This window comes from Nelumbo nucifera, chromosome 5 (assembly GCF_055504915.1).
Source record: "Nelumbo nucifera cultivar China Antique chromosome 5, China Antique-T2T, whole genome shotgun sequence".
In the NCBI taxonomy this organism is placed as follows: Eukaryota; Viridiplantae; Streptophyta; class Magnoliopsida; order Proteales; family Nelumbonaceae; genus Nelumbo; species Nelumbo nucifera.
In genome coordinates this window covers 37,131,924-37,156,059 of record NC_142653.1, presented here as the reverse complement: position 1 = coordinate 37,156,059, position 24,136 = coordinate 37,131,924, and the positions used below count along the sequence as shown (strand labels likewise).

The 24,136-nt window shown below is 38.8% G+C and overlaps 1 protein-coding gene across 3 annotated transcripts in view; it reads right to left on the bottom strand.

Annotated features, from left to right (window-relative positions):
• Positions 1 to 17,035, bottom strand: part of LOC104606737 (Polynucleotidyl transferase, ribonuclease H-like superfamily protein) — a 45,605-nt gene extending 28,570 nt beyond the window's left edge. The window contains exons 1-9 of one of the 3 annotated variants that reach the window (XM_088887192.1): positions 16,790 to 16,930; positions 16,625 to 16,704; positions 8,768 to 8,824; positions 8,618 to 8,683; positions 8,260 to 8,393; positions 7,975 to 8,087; positions 6,816 to 6,953; positions 6,413 to 6,483; positions 5,296 to 5,355 (exon numbers count right to left, since the gene is read on the bottom strand). In XM_088887192.1, the coding sequence (XP_088743318.1) occupies positions 5,296 to 5,355; positions 6,413 to 6,483; positions 6,816 to 6,953; positions 7,975 to 8,087; positions 8,260 to 8,393; positions 8,618 to 8,641 (540 nt within the window). In that variant the 5' untranslated portion in view covers positions 8,642 to 8,683; positions 8,768 to 8,824; positions 16,625 to 16,704; positions 16,790 to 16,930. Of the gene's footprint in view, positions 1 to 5,295; positions 5,356 to 6,412; positions 6,484 to 6,815; positions 6,954 to 7,974; positions 8,088 to 8,259; positions 8,394 to 8,617; positions 8,684 to 8,767; positions 8,825 to 8,998; positions 10,440 to 16,624; positions 16,705 to 16,789 lie in introns of all 3 variants that reach the window. The other 2 variants (XM_010272084.3, XM_010272083.3) reach the window with 2 other exon arrangements.
• Positions 17,036 to 24,136: the final 7,101 nt, after the last annotated feature.

Here is a 24,136-nt window from a genome sequence, read left to right as displayed (position 1 = left end):
AACTGAGAAATCCTTAAAAAGATCACAGGATTTCAACCAATGGATAAACTTAGTAGTTATTCCTTCCACAACCTCTTCCTTGGATCTACATCTGCCTTTAAAGATCCTATTGTTTCTTTCCTCCCACACTGACCACAATACAGCAGCTCTAGTGGCTCTCCACATAATCCTTCCGCGAACCGTTGGTTGCTTGTAAAATGTTGGATCAAGGAGGTCCACCACGCTTAAGGAGGGAGTCCACCTACAGCCAAAGAGAGAAGAGAACCAAGACCAAATAAATAACACAAAGGGACATGAGATTAGTAAATGTGAAATTATCTCACCAGAACCCAAACAGAGGCAACAAACATGGGGGGAGAGGCACATATTTGGCCTCTTTTTCTGCAATAAATCTAAGGTGTTGATTTTTTGGAGTACCACTTCCCATCAAAAGGCCTGAATTTTAGGGGGTATAGGGCTACCCCACACCTCCTTTGAAGGAAAGTTCCCTACAAGGTTAGAGGCCTGAAGCAAAATGTTATAGAAAGAAAAGCAATTGAAAAAACCAGAAGGGGAAGGTTTCCAAATTTTGCTATCTCTACAGGGTTGATCAAGAAAGACTTCCCCTAACTGAGTGATCAAATCATCAACCATCCCCATTTCAGAATCCCTTAGACCTCTTCTCAAGCCCAAATCCCAAGAGTTATCAACAAACACTGAAGATATCACTTTTCTTTTGTTTTCAGACAAGGAGTAAATAGAAGGAAATCTATCTCTAAGGGAGTTTTCACCAACCCAAACATCTTCCCAAAACAAGACTTTATTTCCAGCGCAGACATCATTTGAAATAAGGAAGCATAAAAGGCAAAATACCTTGAATAGCTTTCCAAGGAGAACACTTAGAAGCCCCAGGGTCGAGTCCTGCATCCTAGTCGTTATCTGCCAATCCAAGAATACTAACACACTCTAGACCAAATTCTGTCCTGTACCATCGGTAGTCTCCAAATCCATTTCCCCAGCAAAGCCATGTTTCTTAATCTTATATTTCCTAACCCAAGGCCTCCATCATCCCTACTCCTAGAAACCACCTCCCACTTCACTAAGTGATCCTTGTTAGTATCCCCTGGTTCCCACAAGAAATCCCTCATAATCTTCTCTAACTGGTTAGCTACTTTCATTGGTACTCTAAATGTAAACAGGAAATAAACTGGCAGGTTGGCTAAGGTTGACTTGATTAAGGTTATCCTACCCCCTAAAGAGATGTAATTCCTCTTCCAATTTGCTAACCTCTTGGAGAATCTTTCAATTACAGGGTACCAAAAACTCTCAACCATTGGATTCCCTCCCAGTGGTAGCCCCAAATATTGTAAAGGCCAGCCCCCCACTTCACACCCCAAAATCTTAGTTGGGGAATCCACCTCCTCTCCCCCTAGATTGAGCCCTGCCACACAACTTTTTCCCCAGTTCACTTTAAGATTGGACTTCCTTTCAAATTGAAGCACTAAACTCTTTAAGTTCCGTAATTCCCCTTCCTCCCCATTACAAAACAAGATGATGTCATTTGCAAATTGTAAGTGTGTGACCACCACCTCCTCCCTACCAATCCTCCAACCTCTTATCAAATTGTTAGCATCGGCCCTCGAAATCATGGCACTCAACACATCAGCTACTAGGGTAAAGAGGAATGGGGACAATGGATCTCCTTGCCTAATACTCCTCTTTGCAGGAAAGAAACCCCTAGCTACACCATTCACCAATATTGAGAAATGCATCCCTTTACCCAACTGCACCATCTCTCCCCAAACCCTCTCCGCTTGAGAACCTCTAGTAAAAAATCCCAATCCACCATGTCATATGCCTTTTTAATATCCAATTTGCAAACTAACCCCTTTTCCTTTCTCCTCCTCTTCACCTCAATACATTCATTGGCAATAAGTATTTGATCTACAATTTGTCTTCCTTCTACAAAGGCCCCTTGATACGGTGAGATTAGAGACGGGAGGATCTTTTTTAATCTTAGCGCTAGGACCTTAGATATGATCTTATACATGCTTCCCACCAGGCTTATAGGTCTGAAATCCTTTGGTTGGAGAGTGTCCTTCTTCTTAGGAACCAAGGCAATAAAAATTGCATTTGCTCCTGAGTTAAATTTGCCTCTCTCATAGAACTCTTCAAAAACCTTCAACAAATCCTCTCTAATTATCTCCCAACAATCTTGATAGAAGGCCATCAAAAAACCATCAGACCCAGGAGCTTTAGCTCAATCCATGGAGAAGATTGCATTTCTCACTTCTTGGGCCTCAAATCTTCTTTCCAAAGATTCCAATAAGACACTATCTTCCACCCTCCACTCCAAGTCCTCTAAGCTCTCACTAGGTCTCCCTGGGTTGTCATACACTAATTTGAAGTGATTAACCAAAGCTTGAGCTATATCATCTTCCCCTCGTCAGCAATTGCCCATCCCACTCCAATTTTGAAACAGAATTCTTCCTTTTCTTCCCATTTGCCAACGAATGAAAAAACCTTGTATTGATGTCCCCTTCCTTTAGCCATTTGCACCTGGATATTTGCCTCCAGCTTATCTCCTCCTTCCTAAGAAGATCTTTCAGTTCCTATTTCAAATTCCATCTTTCCACCCTACCCTCTTCCCCCAGCCTTCTTTCAGCTTCTAGTCCATCTTGCTCCTGCACTCTCTGATTGATTTCCACTTTTCTTTGCTCTAATCTACCAAAAACCTCTTTATTCCAAATCTTGGGTCTAGCTTTCAAGAGTTGTAGTTTTTTGTAAAACCTATACCCCTTCCATCGGAATTCCACTTGGTCCACTTCCCACCATTCTTTTACCTTAGCTAGAAACTCTGGATGAAGTAACCACATGTTTTCAAACCTAAAAGGGCACAGGCCTCCATTTAGTCTTTCTTGAGACAACCTGATTGGGCAATGATTTGAAATAGGTCTCGGCAATGTTGTAACACCTATCCCCCATTCAGCTTCCCAATCCACTGTAAAAAGGAACCTATCCAATCGACAACAAGTAGGGTTTTCATGGAAGTTTGACCAGGTAAAATTTGCTTGCTGAAGAGGGAGGTCCTGCAATGCAAAATTCTCCACAAAGAGATTAAACTTCCTCATGCTAGATTCAATCCTACGACTGGGGTTATTGGACTCGTTTAAGAATCTTATTATGTTGAAATCCCCACCCAAACACCAAGGGCCATCCCACAAACCCCTAACAGCCACTAGTTCTTCCCAGAAACCTTGCCTTTCCCTATAAGAGGTGGGACCATAGACATTAGTTAGCACCCCAAGCCCACCCATCTTCCTTTTTCTTCAATTTTATTGACACCGAGAAGTTCCCAATTAATTGTTCTTCACACTCCCAATCTTCATTTCTCCATAAAGTAATAATTCCCCCTAAAGCTCCCCACAATTGTGCAAAGGCCCAAGTCAAACTTCTTGTTGACCAAATGCTCTTCACCCATTTCTTGTCCACCTCAGACAATTTTGATTCTTGTATTAAGACCACATCTGGCTTTTCTCTTCTCAAGAAGTCTTCGATCACTCGCCTTTTCTTTGAACTTCCCCAAACCTCTTAAATTCCAGCCTATTAACTTCATGGACAAACATTTCAGGTAGCCCCAACCATACCACCCTCTTTACTCCTTTTTTCTATCCTTCCTACCCCCACTTGCTTTATCATAACACACCCCACTCTTCAACCTCTCCACCTCACTCAGCTTTTTCTTCCTCTTCTTAGAAAGCTCTCCTACCTTCTTACTAGACTCTTCCACCTTCTCATTTCATTCTAGTTTCTTACCTGACCCCTTCTTCTTTTTCTGTTGTCCTTTTGATTTTCCACTGTATCCACTTTTCTCCACTGTATTGGGAAATTGAATAATCTCCTCCTCAACCCTACCCTCTTTCACATTCAGCTCCTCTTCCATTCTGATTCTAAATAATTCCCAGATCAACTCCCAAATTTTGTCCCCTAGTTCTCTCTCTTCTGCTTCTGAATTTATCTCCCCCACTACCTCTGTCACTTGTCCCGAATCACATTCAGCTCCTCTCTCTTTTGTTCATCAATACCCCCAAAGCGTGCCAATTGTCCAGCCATAGTCTTGTCCCACATCCTAATCGCCACAGAGATAGGGCTGCAATGGTTGTAAGTCAACTTTGATGCTACCAAAGGAACACCCAAGTATCTGACCAGGAGCTCTCTCCTTCAGTAAATTTAATTATAGATTTTAAGTTAGCCCCCTCCTGTTCATCCAAAGAAGATAACAACTTAGAATTATCAACTTCCAAGCCTGACATGACTGAGAAAGTTGATAACACAGTTGCTACAGCCCGCAAATAAGCTTCCCCCTTCATAAACAACATTAGGTCGTCTGCAAAAGCAAGATGGGACAAACCAACAGCCCTGCATTTAGGAATGAGATGTCATCTGCCCTCCCTAATGGTATCATCAATCAATCCAACATTGGAAATCCCATTTTCCATAGAACCCTAACAACAAACTCCAATCTTATAGAATCATTATCTTTGTTTAGGTCAATCTTCAACACTGCAGTTGAACTGTGATTTTGTCCATCAAAGCCTCTCACCACATCACAACATAGTAAAATATTATCCAAGATAGATTTGTCCCCAATGAAAGCTGACTGGTTTTTGCACCACCTTCTTCAATCAATTTGCAAGAATCTAGGTAATGAATTTATAAACTACATTCCACAAAGAAATCAGCCTGAAATCTAAAAAGAAAGAAGCACCATCTTTTTTGGTATCAAACACAAAAAAGGTCGAGTTTATCTCTTTCAAAATGCATTATTGACACTGAATAAGTTGATTTAGCTAAAGGAGGTCTCCTTTTTACCTCCTCCCCTGTCCCTCTAAATGAAATTTCAATGAATCCTTACCTCAGGTCTCCCAAGATATGGTGCAATCTTTTTTCTTGTTGGCTTCACAATGTAAGCTAACTAGTGGTATCCTAAAAGGGAACCTAAGATCATGCAACTTCCATTTATCTACTAGAAGGTATCCCCTTCCCTGCTCTTCGGAATTTTTTGTAACTTCTTATGATCTTATCTTGCCTTTCAATCTCTCTCACCCTCCACGCCAAAAGATCCCTGTCTTGTTTTATTACTTATTAATTCCAAACTGAATCTAGAGGCCGAATATATTGCAAATTGCCTACAACAAAAGCATGTAATATGCATGATGATCTAAACCAACTACTTTCAAACTAACCACACAAATCATTATCAATTAAAACCAATCTTATGAAACATGATATAATAAAAAAAGTGGGTAAAAATACCTGTCCTTCAATATCTACCAATGTCACTCTTGTAAGTTCAAACCCATTCGCAGTGACACACTGAAAAATAAAAAGGTTAACAAATGGTATTTTAGTCACCATCCAACAAGAAATACTTCCCTACAGTATCTGACTTGAGAGTTAAAAACAGTCCAAACTTGAAGACTAAATTTAGTAAGAAATATTCCCAATGATCATATTAGTACCCATCAAAAGATGCATGTTGCCATCCACATTGTTGGATATAGGAATCATTATGAAAATAACGAAAATATTTTATCAATTAAGATAACATGACAAAATAAAAGTCAAAAACAGGCAGGAACATCTAATAAATGTTTGAAAAGGCAAAGCATATTTTCAAATCTGTAATCGAACAAACCGCATGCCAACTACAAACCAAACTGAATTAACTCAACTGGATCAGTTTTCAGTCAATCACCTAATAAATTGGCCATGAAAGCCTACTTGGAATGCTCTCACTCTTGTTCTAATGAAAGTTTACTTGTACTACAAAATAGGTCAATTTACCAAGTTCTTTTAAATTGAACAATCAATTTACTCATTTGAACCATAAAAAGTTGACTCAAGTTCTCATGTTTAACTCCATCTAGCCAATATACATTAACATGTGTCCAATAGAGAGGATCATTGCCAACAGATTTACATATGTGAATCAAGGATCAAAATTTCATCACGAATCGGCCCGCATCGGCCAATACATATCGTATCGGAGCCTTCCCGATATGCCCCTACAGGGAGTGTTTCGGGCCAGCAAGTGGTTCAGGGGCTAGACCAGCCTTAAACCAGCCCCTCTGAACCAGTTTCAAAAAAAATAAATAAAAAAACAGTACTGATACAGGCTGATACGCCCTACCGGTGTATCGCCCTGTATCTATATTCTGAACCATGGTGTGAATATTGATTTCATAAGATGGATCTATAGTCCTTCTATCGTTTACACAAAACACAACAAACTTCAACATGGTACACCAGTAGCATTTGCTACATTTCTGATTTTTATTTTCTTTCTATTTTACGTCTGTAACTTTCCAAGTCTTTATTGCATAGAACAACTTTGAATATAAAGAACCAAAATTGTCATCTCTTGCCTCACCATCTCACAGTCAAGTCCCAGCATCTCATATGGGGAAGATCCTATAGGAGCAGGAAGAGTTGAGACAAAACCTGCATTGAGTAAGTTGAAGAGTCAAGGACTAAGAGTTGAATGCATGCAAACTAATTAATAGTCATGATACCCAGATACCTGTACAAGGGTGCTGTACCATGTTGGATACTTCAAATTTTAGTGTACATTTTGTATCCAACACCTTGTCCAGCTATGTCCTTGCTGTATCTGGGCAATATGGATTAATAGGACTCCTTGACCAAAAACCTATGACACCCAGATACCTGTTCAAGGGTCTGTATCATGTCAGATGCTTCAATTTTTAGTGTAGATTTCATATCCAAAACCATATCCAGGTAACATAGTCAAAAACACTTTTAATATCACATACCTAAATCACCTGGTTCCTTGCAACAATATCCATTATCTTCTAGCTCTTTTGCTGTAAGTGTGTAATATGAAACTGGAAATGGTAGATCCTTCATACTTCCCAAAGAGGAAGGATTATGTGAACTAGAATTACAAATACCTGCATAGTAGCATCAATTTTAAGGCATGCAATCATGCATAAAGGAGGAGGAAAGGTCCAGAATAAACAATAAACTCATTCTAAGTGTTAAAAGAGATTCCCTCATTTTTTAGAAATTAGAAGAAAACACATAGCAATGATGTTTTTTCTGTGTAAATCCATAAGCTGCTCATATCACACTGTACATGGGTCATCAGTCATCTCCTGTGACCATTGTACAAGTGTATAGAACAATCCAATACAAAGTTCATCTTATTTATCAAACAGATATATGGAAAATTAATGATAACTCAATGAAGGCACATAATACCCATCAAGATCCCTTATCAACCAAAGTATCATAACTCATAAGAGGATGGCAAAAAGTTGCAAATTACACATCAACAAGGAGAAATGTACAGGCAATTTAGACCCCACCAAACCTAAACATATAAAGCTTAATTTTGATGGCTGCAGTTTCGGAAACCTAGGAAGATCTGATCTGGATGGTTTCTCCAGAGATAACAATGGAATGATGAAGGCATTATTTCAGGACCTGTAGGTCTCGGTGAACCATCAGTAGCATGCATTAGATATTGAAGCTAGGGAAATCATTAGATTGCAGAAATATCATGGAAGAAGGTTATTCTTGGGTAGTAGTGAGCCAGATTGCACAAAACAAACCAGGACCATGGCTATACAAACACAAATAGGGGGAGATAAAGCACTTAGTAACAGAAATAAGGGCTCAATAGTAATACCAACCCTTCACTACCAACTAATAGGATGCTGACCAAGACAAGGTCAAGTATACTATATCGGTTCCCAAACATAAGCTGGGTATTACATAACTATAACAAAGAGGAAAAAAATTGCCAGTCAAGTATATTATTTAAATATGCATGAACCATGGGAACAAATTCCCCACTAAGAACTTCAATACACAATGCACAATGAAGTAGTAACACATAAGAACTTTTTTTTAATGGGCGGTAATACATTGAACTTTGAATAAGTAAAATCTTTGAAATATGGCATGAACCTTGTTCACGTGTTTGATCACAGATCTGGGAAACTGGATTGATCTCTCCACGCTTTCTTTTCAGTTTGCATGTTAGTAGTGCATCTATTGTCTGCATTCCATCTGATACACAGCTAGCAAATAACACATAGGAACAACCATAAACATAGAATACAGGAAGAGAGAATCAGCTAGAAGGAAAAGAAATTGCTTGATCTACTATATGATGGAAGGAATAAATTATTAAAACTAATCAGTAACTGTATTGAGTGGCAACAATTTAACTGCTTAAGGATCATTACCAACCTAAGGGCTAAAACTGCCCTTGGATTGCCACAACTTTCTCTAAGACCAGTAAATAAACTGGAATAGGCCATGTACGTAGCTGCATCAAGGCCCGGGATATAAAGCAGAACCACTTTTGGTATAAGAGGCTTGTTCTGCAAATGACAGGAATACTAATTCAGTATGCAGAATAACAAATAAGCAACCACACACAAAGATGCATGGAGAAAGCATCTGACAACAAAATTAACCTCTATATTGCAAGAGCCTTGAATTTAAGTTTAACAAAGGAATTCAATCTGCAGAAAGAAAACGAGAGAGGGGGAAGAGGAAGTCTTTCAAAGTATCAAGAATAATCAAAAGGGAACGAAGCCTGTACTTTGATAAAGACCCAAGATGGCATAAATCCTTCACCAAAAACCCATGTGACAAGTCCTTGAACATCCTGTCTCACAATGGAAACTACAATTTAGAGTCCTTTTGGTTAGTAAAAGAACTGAAAAATAAAATATTCAACTGTCAATAATACCTGTAGATTTAAAGTTGAGTGAGCTTCTGGGGTTTTGAAAATAACATCTGCCTTTCCCTGCATGGACATATCAGGTCAAACATCTTCCTTTTGTCAATATTTCCACCTTTTAGATAGCAAAAAAATTATTTGAGTAGGAAAAGAAAGCATACAAGTATAAATAAGAAGGAAAGGGCAAGAAGAAAACAAAAACAAAATTCCAACAGACTCCAAATGACAACATGCACATACCACTAGAACGGATGATAAGCTTTATTGCAAGTCAGATAGAAATACAACAAGGCCCATCCCTGCACAGGGAAAAGCCATGGGAGAAACAGAAAAAGAGAAAATAGAAGCAAAATACTAAATGTTATACAGACTATTCTCTTTCAACAGCATAAAAGTGTTCAAGGAAGCAAACTCCTTAGCAGCAGAGCACCAGGAAGCAATCTTGCCCCTTATCTTGCAAAGAATTTCATCTTCCTCACAGGCCTTGCTTTTGAAGATCCTGTTGTTTCTCTCCAACCATATAACCCATATCACCACAGCTGGGATCAGACTCTACTACTAGGGCCCCCAATTCCCCAAGAGCTTAGCAGGGCTACGATAGAACCAGGAAACATCAAAACATACCAGTGGCCTACATAAAGTGCAACCAAACTCTTTGAGAAAAGCTACAACGGATGATAAGATGATTGGCAGTCTCCAGAGAGTCCCCACAGAATACACCCTTGAGATCAGGATATCCCTGGTCAGATTTCTGTCCAAAGCTAGAGAACAGATCAAGCAAGAAACTTTTGAGGGGGTGTTACTTCCAAATTAACCAATGGGGGTCCAACCTTGACCTGTTGTTGTTTTGATTTGACAGCACGGCACAGGATCTCCCTGAAAAGTACTCACTTCTGTCACACTTCCACATCCAAGAGTCTTCACAATCTTCCACAATTGAATGCTGTTTCAGCAAAGACAGAAAAGACGACCACTCTCCATCTCCCAGTCTTGGAAGTTTCTGCAGAACTAACTTCAGGAGGGGGGAGATCCTTATCAACTTTCCACCGATTCTTTGACTAGTTTGGGCAACTGAAAGGCCTCTGTTATCCAATTAGAAGTAAAGGTGAGAGAAAGCATGGGCCAGAGGCAAAGGCCCACATCAGGTATCATGCCCAGAAACTCAGTCTGGCCCCATTACCAAGCTTGAAGCCAATACCCTGCAGGAACCTCTTTTTCTCTAAGAACTCCTTTCCACAGCAAGCTGCCACTGACATTTCCCACATCTTTAGAGAGCCAGTTTCCTCTTTCTGTACCGTATTTTTTTGGTAGGCAAGTGTAAAAAGTATTTCATTCAGCCACCTTCAACAACATGTACAAAAAGAAAATGATAGAACTCCAGCTATTAAAGAAACTGTCCAACAGTGTGCCACTGAACTGAAGAGAGATAAAACCCATGCCAACCGCACCAACAGCCACTCTATTTTGCTGATAACACCTTCGATTGGCACTGCCTTATTTTCAAAAACTCAGCTATTCCTCTTCTCCTTCCAGACCCCCCAGCAGAGAGCAAAAGGAAGAAGACCGCATAAAACTTTTCCTCTAGGAGATAAACCCACTGAGGACCAAGATGCCAAAAGAGATGGAAGGTCAGGAGGACTGACCCAACTTCTGGAGAATAGCTGGAAAAAACGTGTCCACACTGAAAAGATAAAAGAACAATGAATGAGCAGATGATTCACTGCCTCTTGCTCAGACTCACATAGACAGCATAAACCTTCTACCAGCATGCCTCTGCTTTGAAGGTGATCAGAAGTTAAACAGTTAAAGTCTTGTCTCTTGCTACAGTCCACAAAAAGAAAACCACCTTGGGGGGAGAATGGGCTTTCTGCATCCAAGCCCAGGGGACAGTGGGAACTTAGAGAGATAATACCAGATTGTAACAAGACTTGGCTGAAAACAGACCTGATCTGTCCCCAGTTCAAAGTCTGTGACCTGCCTCCTCAGGACAGATGTGGAAGGCCTGTAACCTGGTCAATAGATTACTAAGGTCCTCCACCTCCCAATCGTTTAAAGTTCCTTCAAAAAGAGGGGAGCCAAACCAGCTGAGAACCTGAAATCTCATAACAATCTTCCACAACAGCATCCCTATTTGAGAAAATAGAGAATAGATTTGGATATTTTTCACTCAAGGGTCTCTCGGAACACCATATTTTGCTGCAATCAGACCTGTCCATCAAATACTACCCTCCTCCCCAAACATCCACAGCCACTTAGCAACAAGAGCTAAGTTAACTTGGTGAGCTTTCTAATCCCTAAGCCCTCCCCAGTTTCTTTGGGCTTGCAAGGCAGAAAAAAGTGCAAGGGCCATTTTGCACCTGAGATGCAAGGCATAAGGCGAGGTGCACACCTATTTGATGCTAGGCACAAAAATGCAAAAAAAAAAGCTAAAAAATCAAAAAATGCAAAATATTAAACACAATATTAATAAAAATATAAACTTAAATCTTAAAATAAATGTTTCAAAAAACCTATTATCTCAAATTAAAGTAAGTAAATATAACATGTACAACATATTTAAAATGAAATTTTGAAAGTAAAATAAGCATAACATATAAACATACTCAAGCATGTAAACTCATAATCTCTTTATTTTTTTCCCACTTGCATTACTTCAAAATTCAAATAGCTAATGTAATGTTAAACATTATGCATTTGTAATTCTACGAACTGCCTTTGTACCAAGCCCCTCAAGGAAATCCCAAATAAGTCTTTATCAGGATCTTAAATTCTTAATCCCCATAAAAAAAAAAAGAAAAAAAAGTTTTTTAAGTGTCTTTTAAAAATGTCTTTTATTAGGATGAGTAAAAGGCATAAGCAAATATGGAGTTTTCGGTGAAAAAATGCACAAATTTTCAAAAGGCACGTGCCTGGGCTGAAGCACAAGGCGCACGCCTTTTGGAAGTGTTGCACTTGGGGCCTAGGTGAGACACATACCCTAAAATGTGCCTTGCCTATGCGCTTAGGCGTGCCTTTTAAAACACCATCCCAACCAACCACATGAATTTTATTCTCCTCTTGCCAACCTTTCCACAAAAAGTCCATTTGAAGCTTCTCAATTCTCCTCATACGACAACTGGAATGGAGAACAGGGACATCACCAACCTGCCAACCTACTTTCTGTTGGTTTTCCGAATCCCAGGCAAAGTAAAAAGCAAGATTGAAAAACTACAACGGGATTTGCTTTGGGAAGGGGTAGTGAAAACAAGTGTCATCTAGTAGGCTAGAAGCAGGTTTGTAAGCCAAAGGAAGTTGGTGGTTTGGGACTAGGACATATTAAAGAAAGGAACTTGGCCCTTCTTGGAAAATGGCTTTGGAGATATCCCTTGGAGATGGAAGTGTTGTGAACAAAAATCATCAAGAGCAAGTACGGGAAACATGCCAACGGTTGGGATAGCAAGGTCCACTTGAACCGGGTCAAAGCATCAAACCCTTGGAAAGGGTAATAGAATCAAATTCTGGTCTGATTTGTGGTGGGGGAGGACACCCTCGCTAACTCCTATCCTAGAATCTTTAACCTGTCCCAATCCAAAGAAGCCACGGTAGCCTCTAGCTCAACCCCTCACCCTCCGGAACAACCTAAAACTTAAACCTCAAAAGGCCTCTAAGGGAAATAGAAATTGCTGATATAGCTAGTTTGCTAAACTCTCTTAATGAGGTCTACATCTCTCCCACTAGTGGGTTACAGCTGGGTGATCCCAGAGAGGGTGGTGGACATTTTGTGGCAATGGCAAGGCAGAGAGCTTGGAAAAAGAGGAAGATTTTACTGGAATACAGTGACCCATGCAGTCTTGTGGAGTATTTGGGAAGAAAGGAACATTAGAACCTTTGAAAATAAAGCTAGAAATATTGAAGATCTAACTTCCTACATCACATATCTCTGCAATCTTTGGGTAATTAACTTTGAAGTGCTCAAGGGGCTCTCCCTAAATGATCTCCAGAGAAACCTACCAGAAATCCTACACTCCTCTCCAACATCTGAGTGGACTATAAGACAGGCTCCAAGAGAAGAAGGAGGAATGACTCTAAACTTTGATGGTAGCGCCCAAGGTTCCACATGTCAAGCAGGAAATGCGGGTGTAATCCGAGGGAAAGGGGGAATATTTGTTGGGCTTACAGTGGTCCGATTGGGAGGGCTGATGCCACAAAGGCTGAGGTTTTGGCTGCACTCACAGGAATTCGCCGCGCCAAGCAGCTAGGATTATCCTCCTTAACAATTAAAGGGGATTCTGCAAATGCTATAGTTTGGTTACAGGATAAGGGAGGGCCCTGGAGATTAGCCCACTTTTTAGCTGAAGCCAGGGACATCCTAGACTCTATGAATGTGAAGTTGGTCTGGATTCCTAGGGAGCAAAATTCTGTTGCTGATTTCCTAGCAAAATCAGGGGTCCCTGGAGATTTCTTGTTTAGTGACAGTGAAAATTGGTCAATGGGAAAAAGTTACCCATTAACCAACTTTCCCATGCATATTTACTTGCAAATGAACGAGGCCTTATACCAATAGGGCTAAGATGTTTTCACTTCTCATTTAATTTTTTAGAATTTGGGGTTTTCAATTTTGCTTCTTTATTTTATTCTTGTAATATTGATTGCTATGGTGTATGTGTATTGTGGGAATTGGGGGTAGGAAATAGCCAAATAGGAATTGGAATTGTAGGCTGCACTTCCAAATTTGGATGTTGGATGTGTCCATTTTCATATGAATTAGAATATCCATTTATTTCACTTTGGACATTTTGTGGGATTCAAACCTCTATCTTTGACAAAGACCCTACTCTCTAAAAGCAGAAAATTATAGAATAATTGAAATTAAAAATAAAACTGCTAAGTCCTCCCCTCTTATTACAAATTTTCCTTTTGAAAATGGTTAATAAAATTTAAGGTGGTCGCCCCTCCACCTAGAGTAAAGTTTGGGGTTACAAAAAAAAATGCTAACATATCTAAAATAAATAAATCAATAAATAACTCAAAGTGTATATTATTATCCAATAAAATTAAGTAATAATAAGAATTTCTTTTATAACAATATAAAAGAGAAAAATATGAGCTAAACATAAGGAACTATTTGGGATGGCATAACAACGATATAATAATAAAGAGCAATCATAAAAATAAAAAATAAAGAAAAATAAATACTTGTATAGAATATTTAAAGTATTGGTTTAATAAAATTTTTTGACAATTATTATTCATATTCAATTGGAGCGTGGGTCAGAACTTCATGTCTCGCGAAAACAAACTCTCAATTCATATTTATTCCAATGCATAGATGATTCAATTCACATGAGTAGGGATGCCAATGGACTGGTTTTGGATTGAACCCCATCCAAATCAAAATCAATTTAGATGGATTGGATGGATCAATAAGACATATTGAATTGGACCTATCCAGACTTAATGGTCCCAAGTATTTATTGGATTGGACTAGACCTGGTCCATCCATGATAAATTTATATTAGATTGGGTTGGATTAAGACAATATCTGGTCTATTGATATAAGATAAGAATATAAGCGTCAATGGACCAGATTTGGGTTTAAACCAATCTAAATTAAAACAATTTTGAACAGATTAGATGGTCCATACATTGAATTGGACCGGTCCAAAATGGTCCAAATAATCATTGGATTGGATTGAATCTGGTCTATTTGTAATGAATTCACATTGGACTGGATCGAATTGGACAAATCCAGTCCAATTGACACCCCTACACATGAGTATGGGACAGGTGGATTGATTTATGGCCCATTTGGGAGGGCACCAAAAAACTGCACCAGGAGTCAGGTTCCAATGCCAACTTTCCCTCTTTTGTGAGGTCTTTGACTCTCCAAATCTTCACAAAATCTGCTACCGATTCAAGGAAGCAACGATTCACCTCAAACAAGTTTCTGACCTTATTCTAAATCTCATAGGAAAAGCAACAATGAAGTAACAAATGGTTGACTGACTCGGTATGATTCTGACAAAGCACACAAGCAGTTGTGTCCAGCAGAATACCCTTCTTCTCCAGATTATCCCTAGTTAGAATCCTGTTCAGGTAGGCTGTCCAAACAAAAAACACCACCTTTGTGGGCACACTCCAACACCATATAATGTTAACTGGGATTGGCTCATCCTCTGATCTAGAAAAGTAGTTGTAAAAGGATCTAACAGAGAAGACCCCCGAGTTCTCCCACTTCCAGACTCTTCTGTCCTCTCTCCCTGCATCCACTTGAGTACTATACAGCATGTGCAGCAACTCCACCAGAGATTCCACAACCCCATCATTCAAATTTTGCCGGAAGAGAGGCACCCAAACAATGCTTCCATTTTGCACCTGCAAATAGTCTGAAACAAGAGCATCTTTATCCAAAGCTACTTCAAACAAAGTGGGACAAATAACCACCAAGGGTCTGTATATCTTTCCAGAGAAGAACTCACCTCCCATTCCCAACCCCAAAGAGAATTCCATTTGAATAAAGACCATTGACTTTCCCCTTTCCAAACAGAACATCCATAGGATTGATTTGGTTCCCCCATGGCCCAGCCAGAATTTCTATACCCATACTTAGCTGCTATCACCCTCCTCCACAGACCACCTTGATTCTCACCAAATCTCCAAAACCACTTTCCCAGTAAAGCAGGGCTGAGATCCTTCACTCTTCTCACACCCAAACCCCCTTGAAGTTTGGGTTTGCATATCTTAGACCAGCTAACCAGCATGAACTTTTTCTTCTCATCCCTCCAGCCTCTCCACAGAAAATCTCGAATCTTCCTCTCTAAAGACTTAGCCGTCCCATTAGGAATTGGGTACAAAGAGAGCAATACAAAGGGAGGGAGGATAACACACTTTTTAGCAGAATTATCTTACCTCCATATGATAAATACTTAGTTTTCCAAGAAGCCAATCTCTTGTCTAATCTCTCCACAATAGGCTCCCATATCAATTTGGAGTTGCACCTAGCACCTAAAGGCATCCCCAGATATTTCAGAGGGAGTTTACCTGTTCTACAACCCCATTCCTCTGCCAACCTCTCTAGCTCTGGCACTTCCCCCACAGCGACCAATTCACTTTTTTGCAGGTTTCCATGAAGGCCTGACACAACCTCAAACCACTGAAGCACTGCCATTACATAACCAAGTTGTTCAGCTGAAGCATCACAAAAAATGAGAGTGTCAATCTGAAAACTGCAGCAAAGAAACCTCCACCCTTAAGTTTCCACCATAAAAACTTCTACAAAGCCCCCTGGTGTGGCCCTTTTCATCAATCTACTAAGAACTTCAGTCACACAAATAAATAGTAATGGGGAGAGAGGGTCCCCTTGCCTTAAGCCCCTAGAGATCCTAAAGCGACCACAAGACACTCCGCTTACCAAGGCTGAAAAAAGAGTATTCAAATAGACTTTCATCCAATTTCGCCATCTGCAAATCCTCATTACTGATCATCTTCCTATAGGTTGTACCCTCTGCATACCCCCTCTCTCCACAACCCCCTCGGCCCTTTCTTGTCCTTATGGCTCTTGTTTTGTGCAACTGCCATCCATCTACACCTCTGCATACCCATTTTTCTAGCAATTCGCATAACCATTAAGCAATTTTTCTTAATGTTTCAATGTTAATTAGTTCATCCAAGTAATGTCATCCATTTCCTAATTCCATTCCATTCCAATTCAGGAATCTAAACTCTAATATCAATTATATATCCACCTAAAAAAACAGACCTTTTATATTTTTCAATACAAAGGGGCATGTCAACATGGATCATACACAAAAAATTATAGGCTTTATTTACCAAAAAATGCAGACTAATAGGCCCTCTCACCTATCCTTTTCGCCACTACCCTCTCACCTAGTTTTGCGTTGCAACTTGCAATCTTCACAACTATGCTTGACATCAAACAATAAGAAATTCTTTTTGCAACAATATAGCTGACAATACAAAATAGTTTCAGAAAAAATCAATATACATGTATAAAAATAAACCCAGAAAAGGAAAAAGGGAAAGAAGACATACTTCCGGCCCATAGACATCAAAGTATGCAGTATTATTGGTCTTGTCATTGTTGTTCTTGCTATCACTATCTTCTTTTCTTGTTTGGGTTTCGCGTTTCTGGCACGAAGAAGTCATCTTGGGCATCCGCCGAGAAGAGAGAAAACTATCGTTGAAAGAAAAATTGCAAGCGAAAGGGGCGTAAGAAGCATACAAGGGAACAGTGAGAGGAAAACCCATATAAAAGACCGCCGGCGAGGGAGGTGGAGGGGAATTTTCTACAAGGTTTTAAAAACCGAGCCGAAAATGCAACCCTTTTTTGCCACCGGTTTGTGGGTCATCCGTTCGACCGTCCGGGTCAAGCGGTTCGAACGTTAAAACTATTAAAAATTTAAAGGGCAAATTTCTTAAACTTAAACTATCCTTGTAGTTTAATTAATTGACTAACTTATCCTTACTGTTTACATATTATTTTAAAGTAGTACTACTATTTCTGATAATGACATCGTTGTTAAGTGCTAATGGAAAAAATAAAATGTAAAATTTGTTTCCCAATATTTCTCAATTTTTCAAAATAAAACTCAAAGATAGGAAGTTGATCACTACTCCCTCTCTATCTCCATCTTCATCTTCGTTTCCGTCTCCATCTCTATCTCCGTCTCTATATCTGTTTCCATCTTCATCTCCACCTCTGTTTTTGTCTCCATCTCCGCCTCTACCTTTGCTTTTTGTCTTTATCCCTGCCTCTATATCCGTTTTCTGTCTCCACTTTCATCTTCATCTCCATTTCCATCTTCGACTCTTTGTTTCTACTTCCATCTTTGTTTTCATTTCCGTCTTTGCCTCCGTCTCCATCCCCATCATTGTTTCCATTTCCATTTTTGTTTTTGTTTCCGCCTCCATCTCCATTTTTGTCTCTACCTCCATCTTTGTCTTTTAGGCTATGTTTGGTTTAGAGGAAAAGGCAGGGAAAAGGAAGAGAAAGACAAGAAAACCAATACAAGGGTTGTAAAGGTTTCCCTACTTTTCTCTTCATTTCCTTACATTTTCCTTCAAACCAAACATAGCCTTAGATTTTCAGCCTCCACTTCTCCTTCCTCTCCCAACACGGCTTTTTCTTGCATGCTATCTACTACAATTTCTCTGGTCCTCGCCAAAAGCTCCACTTTAATCTGCATATGAAAACTTGTGCATGCCATTAATGAAACCAAATCGAAGAGAAGCATCCTCTCTCTCAACTATTACTTGTTATTATTAGTTTATGTTTCCTATTACAATTTCTTCTATGGCTCAAATAGAATTTTGACACAGATGAAGCCAAAGTTATCCAACAATATATACAAAGAAGAAAATTGAAAAACCAGTAAAGAACAAACTCCAGTCACTCAATTAACAAAGAGCAAAAAAGTCGTGAAATAACCCTTATTTGCAAACATTTGGTTTAATATGTTTCATCTTGGTGTAAATAGAAGAGATGGACTGGAATCGCCTTTTCTTTGCCATAGAAATCACTACCTCTTCATCGACAATCTAATGGGCGTAGCTTGTATAGGTTTTAGTCAAGGAAGAAATGTTGAAGGAGAGGAATTACACAGCTCATCTCTTTCCATCATCTCCTACACCGAAAACCCCACAAATCCACTAGCCATTTCAAACCCACCATTGCTTTGGCTACCAGTAATAGATCTGAAACGCCCCTTATGCATGAGTGAAGCCTATAACCAGTTCTAAGTTTTTGCTACTGGTGCCCAATGTCATGCCTGTAAGGCTGTAACTAGCTAAAATATTTATTGGGGGTTGTGAGTTTTGGTTGTCCCACTAGTTTGCTTCCATAAATGATCTCCCATGTATTGAAACTAAAGATTAGTGACTAGTTCAACTACTAAAGGGCATCTTATGGTAGAATCTTCTTGCCCAAACCAAAGAGGGCATTTTCGATCATAGAGGATAAGTTAGGGATTTTTGAAAAATATAATAGTCATGTGATGTCACATGCGAATAGTATATGACAAAGCATTATCGGTAAGGGAGGTTTTAAGCAATTGTTAGAAATAGTAGGCGTGGTGCAAGACAACAGTTAAGCAATAAGGGTATACTTAATCAATTAGCTAAACAGTAGGGGTAATTTAAGAAATTTGCCCAAATTTAAAACTATGTCATATTAGAGTAAGATGGATATAAATGTTATAAGAAAGGGGTTGAGAATAAGAGTGAGAAGAGGATTGTTGGCTAAGAAAACTTTAAAAAGAAAGAAGGTTGAGAGGAAAAAAAATTGACCTGTAGCGGTGATGGCAAAGGCAACCTGTAGCAGCAACGGTGATCTAGAGCAACGACCATAATGATCTGATATCTCTCTCTCTCTCTCATCTCAAATCTATGAATGATTAAATCTGAGATCTTTCTCAGGTCTCAGGTGTGAGATCGTTCTCCTTTCATTCTATGTTTCTCTATTTTATTATTTTATTATTTTTTGAAAATTTTAAATAAATTATATTAAACTGCGAATTGTTGTCTGGGTCGAACAACTCAGCAGTCAAGACCGTCCAAATCAACAGTTTGTTGATCAATTCAGCAGTTTTTGGTAAAATAAAGGTTCAGTATTAAAATGGAATCATTACCTTGGCCATTTTCAGACCAAATGGTCCGAGCATCCAATCGGTCTGGTTTTCAAAGCCATGCTTTCTACCTTTAAACAACTTTAAAAAATGGCACGGAAATAGAATGGCTTTTGTCATCGGTTTCTAAGTCAATGGTTCAATCATCCGGGTCGAACGATTCAACCTGTGATATCATAAATATAATAGTAAAATTATAAAGCATTTTTTAATAGAATAAATTTCATCACAAAAGTAAACATAAACATGTTTGAATCACAGTTGCAACCCATACTAAAATGAGAATGAAGATGATAATCTATCTATTAGCAAGAATACATCGTCTAACAGGAATGGCACAAAATCAAAATTGGTGTGGGAGGTTAAGATTCAAATTTGGAAACTTGAACTTTTCTCTCTTCTTCTTTAAACAAAATCAAAATTGGTGTGGGAGTTAAGATTCAAATATGGAAACTTGATCTATTCTTCCCCAAACAAAATCAAAATCGTTGTGGGAGGTCAGTATTGAAATCTGGAAATTGAAACTTTTCTCACTTCTCCAAACAAAATCAAAATCAATGTGGGAGGTGAAGATTCGTTGTAATCCTTGAATCACCTCTACAAATGGCATAGCTACAACAGTAAAATGAAACCTCAAGCTACGTCATTGTTGCAAGCCTAAGCCCTCTAAGGCTGCCGTTGCAAATGATGGTCATTGATGCAAGGATAGAGGGAGATTGGACATAGGGCGTCGATGTCTTGATGGTCTCCTTTAAAGCCATAGGTCGCCGTTGAGTCTGGTCGAGAAATATTTGAGATTTAAGAGTCTTTGAGAAACAAGATTTCTGTAAAACGGTATTGGTCGAATGAGAAATAGGACTGAAATGTCCTTTTCATACCTATATAATTTTATTTTATGTTTAAAGTAATGTTAAAAGTGACATGCGAACCATTGCCCGGGTCAAACAGTTCAAATGGTTGAACCATCTAGGTCAGTGGTTTTATGACTTTTTTAATGTTTATTAGCAAAAAGCAGTCTAGTGCATAATCAGACTTGGGAATGACAACAGGGAGGGTTCAAGGCAGGGCATCCACTCCCCATCAAGGATAAAAAATCCTCGAATTCCCTCACCCCGACCAACCACCTAAAAATACATCTAATTTAAACATATTTTAAAAATAGGATTATGAGAAATTGGGGTATTTTGGTAATTTGGGGGTATTATAAAAATGGATTTATGGGATCCTAGGGTTTTAAGAATTTGGGAGAAATTTAGAGGTATTTTAGATATTAATATTAAACATTTTACTAGTTTACCATTGGGTTCAGAGTAGGTTTGGGCAATTATATACAAAACCCCGTTCCTTCCCATACCCAGTTTGGACTTTGGAGAAACATTATTTTCCCTATCCCTGCTTCATTCTTGTTTAAGATTGGGGAAAACCTGCCCCATTTAAGCTAGAGAAGGGCCTCAATTTTATAGGAAAATTTTCGATCCTTAATCTGACCCAGAACCTCGACCAGTTCCTGGGTCAAAATGGCCCGACTGTCCAGTCTAGCCCGTTTTTTTCAAAATAGTAATTTTAAGTCTTGACTTTTGACTTCCGTGCACACAGACTCCCTTTGCTATAAGTAGGGGAACAAGTCTTACGAGTTGGGTTTATAGTCAATCCAAGCCCAACCTAAGATTTGGGCCCTAAATCCCTGTGCCCAAATTGATCCCCATATATTAAGCCCGACCTTTCAAACTCAGAACCAGCCAGCACAATAATTTGATGTATTTTGTTGGGCCTATGTGTATGTATATATGCATTAATACAAATGATCGTCACTATCACTTATGTCCTATCCTAACTATATCAATATGCATTAATACAAATATGTATGCATAATTGAAGAGTGCCTTTATTTAAAAGAAAAGACAACACTAAGCTTCCAAGCAAAACATAGGCCCCTTCATGGGGGAACAAGGCCTCATAGGTCGCAAAAAACGAATAGGCTGAGAAGGTTGGGTCGAAGCTTCAATATCTCTTACAATTGAGAGGAAAGGAGAAAACACTTGCTTCTAACCCAGGAGGTGCTGAACCATTGCTTTAGCATCAGATATAATGATTGGATTCCAAAGTTCAAGCCTAGTCACCTCGGACATGGCCAATGGCCTGAGTTTGGCTTCATGAGCGGACCCACAATCATCACTCCACCAGTAGCACAACATAAAGATCTTGGACTCTGCATAATTACACACACAATGCCAGCTTTCCGAGACAGACGATTGGGAGAAGGCCACATCACAGAGGATATAATGATCATAGCTGCCAGATGGATAGAAAGCTTCTTAATGCCTGATATGATTAGTAGGGTGTTTATCATTTTCAACTATCTATACTATTTTAAAAAGCATAAATAGATTCAAGAATTTTTTAAGGACTGTCCATGAAAGTAGGGGTGACCATGGGTAGGGCCGGGTTTAGCACTAATGGTAATTACTTTTTCCTAGGCTCGGGCCTAACTCGATCCTCACCCCATGCCTAGTTTGCAAGCCCAAGCCTGCAAAAAAAAATATGGCATGAGCCCAAGGTAAATTGGGCTTGGTTAATCTTTGGGCTTATGCACCAAAAAAGGCATGAGCCTCATTTAATTATCAAAATTGATTTGGCTTGGCTTACCTATCCTTTTATAAATGAAGGCAAGACCTCCATTCCCATTCTTGAGCAATGTCGGAATTAGGACAACACTAAATAATGAGTGTTACCAATAAGTGTTTTCCTAAATCCTACATAGCTTAAGCAATGAGGATGGCCTTCATTTATATAAAGTCCTCCCTAGGAGGACAATTTACATACTTGAGTTGGCTCAAGTGTTTACATATGTATTGACATGTGCCAACTAATTAATATTTATTTATAGTTAAAATTTAAAATTTTTATATTTTATATAAAATAATAAACATTTAGTATAACATAAAATATACTTGTATATATATAACACATATATAATATAATGTTATAATATATATTATATTATATTGTGGGCTAGGCTGGGCTTGAAGTGTTGGGCCTAGGCCTAGAAATTTGTGGTTTGGGTCGGGCTAAGCCAAGAATGATCACCCCTACATGGAAGGTCTCGAAGGTAAGAGAAATAGAACCCCGATTAGTATTTTGAGCTTCATGGGCTAGTCAGTCAGTAGCATGATTGGCTTCTCAAAATACATGTTTATAAACAATGCCTCCCTCAAGCAAATCTTTCAGCTCTAGGTAGTCATTGAAGATATTCTTCAATCTTGAAGGAGGGCTGAGCACATAATGATAGAGTACTCTCTCAAGCAATGTTTTAAAAATCGACATAGAGTTAGAACTGCTTTGGCCACCAGTTTCTGGGTCAGCGGTTTGACCATCTAGTTTGAATGGATGACCTATTTTAAATTAAAAAAATAAAAAAATTAATTAAAATAAAAGCGACCAAAATCTTGGGTCAATAAGTTATTGACCAAATCAACAATTTTTTGCCAAAGGACATGTTAAGGGTGAAATGGAACTGGTTGCTTGGACGGTTCCTGAACCAAATGGTCCAACCATCCAATTCAACAATGGTTCAAAAACCTCATGCTTCAGCCATGTTAATCGTGGTAATTCCCAAGTTGCTTGGACGGTTCCCGAACCAAGCAGCCCACACTTCAGCCATGTTAATCGTAGTAACTCCCAAGTTATAAGTTTTAATGTCCAAAACCTCACTAAGATGCCACATAGCATCTATATATGCTGCCACATGACATATATAAATGCCACTTGGCATATATAGATGCCTACATGGCAATATAAGGATGCCATGTGGCATTTAAAGTCAAGTTAATGATACATGGATACCATAGGGCACACACATGTCACTGAATACACTAATGTGCTTATGATTCCATGTGTAATTCATATATGATTCCACATGTTGAAGTCTATAAGTATTATGCGTGTGGTTGATGCACACGTTTTAGAAAGTATAATTCATATCGAAGAATCAAAAAGTACAAACTATCAAAAGTTGATTTCATGTTTTTCATGTATTTTATACTTTTATTGTGTTTTTTAAAAGTAAAAACACGTCAAACAAACATGATCTTGTACTTTTCATATTTTCATACTTCTAAAAGTATAAACAATACCTTGAAAAGTACAACCAAGGGCATTAATGTTTAATGTTCCATCTTTGGGAAATTTCCACTCAATGGTCTCCATGATTTGATCATCACATTTGTACTCATAATATTCACACCAACTTCACAACACTTGCAACCACACATTAGGAATATGTCTCGTACATGTATATTGTCATCCGTGGGGAGATATTCTCAATGCACAAATGCAATGTGCTGTGAGGCTCTCTCAGGAGCAAATCCGAACATGATATTGGGTGGACCAATAAATTGTTAAAAGCTTTATAGTTTATGCTCTTTTACTCTTTCACAAATACCAGAGAATAAAAGCAAACTTTTCCTTATTATAGTCACCACTAGACCCATTAATGTCACTAATATTTGACCACCACTCCCTTACAAATGAATACTTTTCTTTAGGACCTTTAAAGTATATGATTAATTGCTAGCCAATTTTTTTTTTTTCGGTAGAGAAATGATTATACTAAGGAAAGAAACAAAGTAGTTACAAAGAGGACAGTGAGATCATCCAATTTGCTAGCTAAAAAGGGATCGCGTCTGTATATAAACCTGTTTCTGATAACTCTTTTTTTGCAAGATTGTGAGATAGCAAAGTAGTCTCCCGCCTGGAA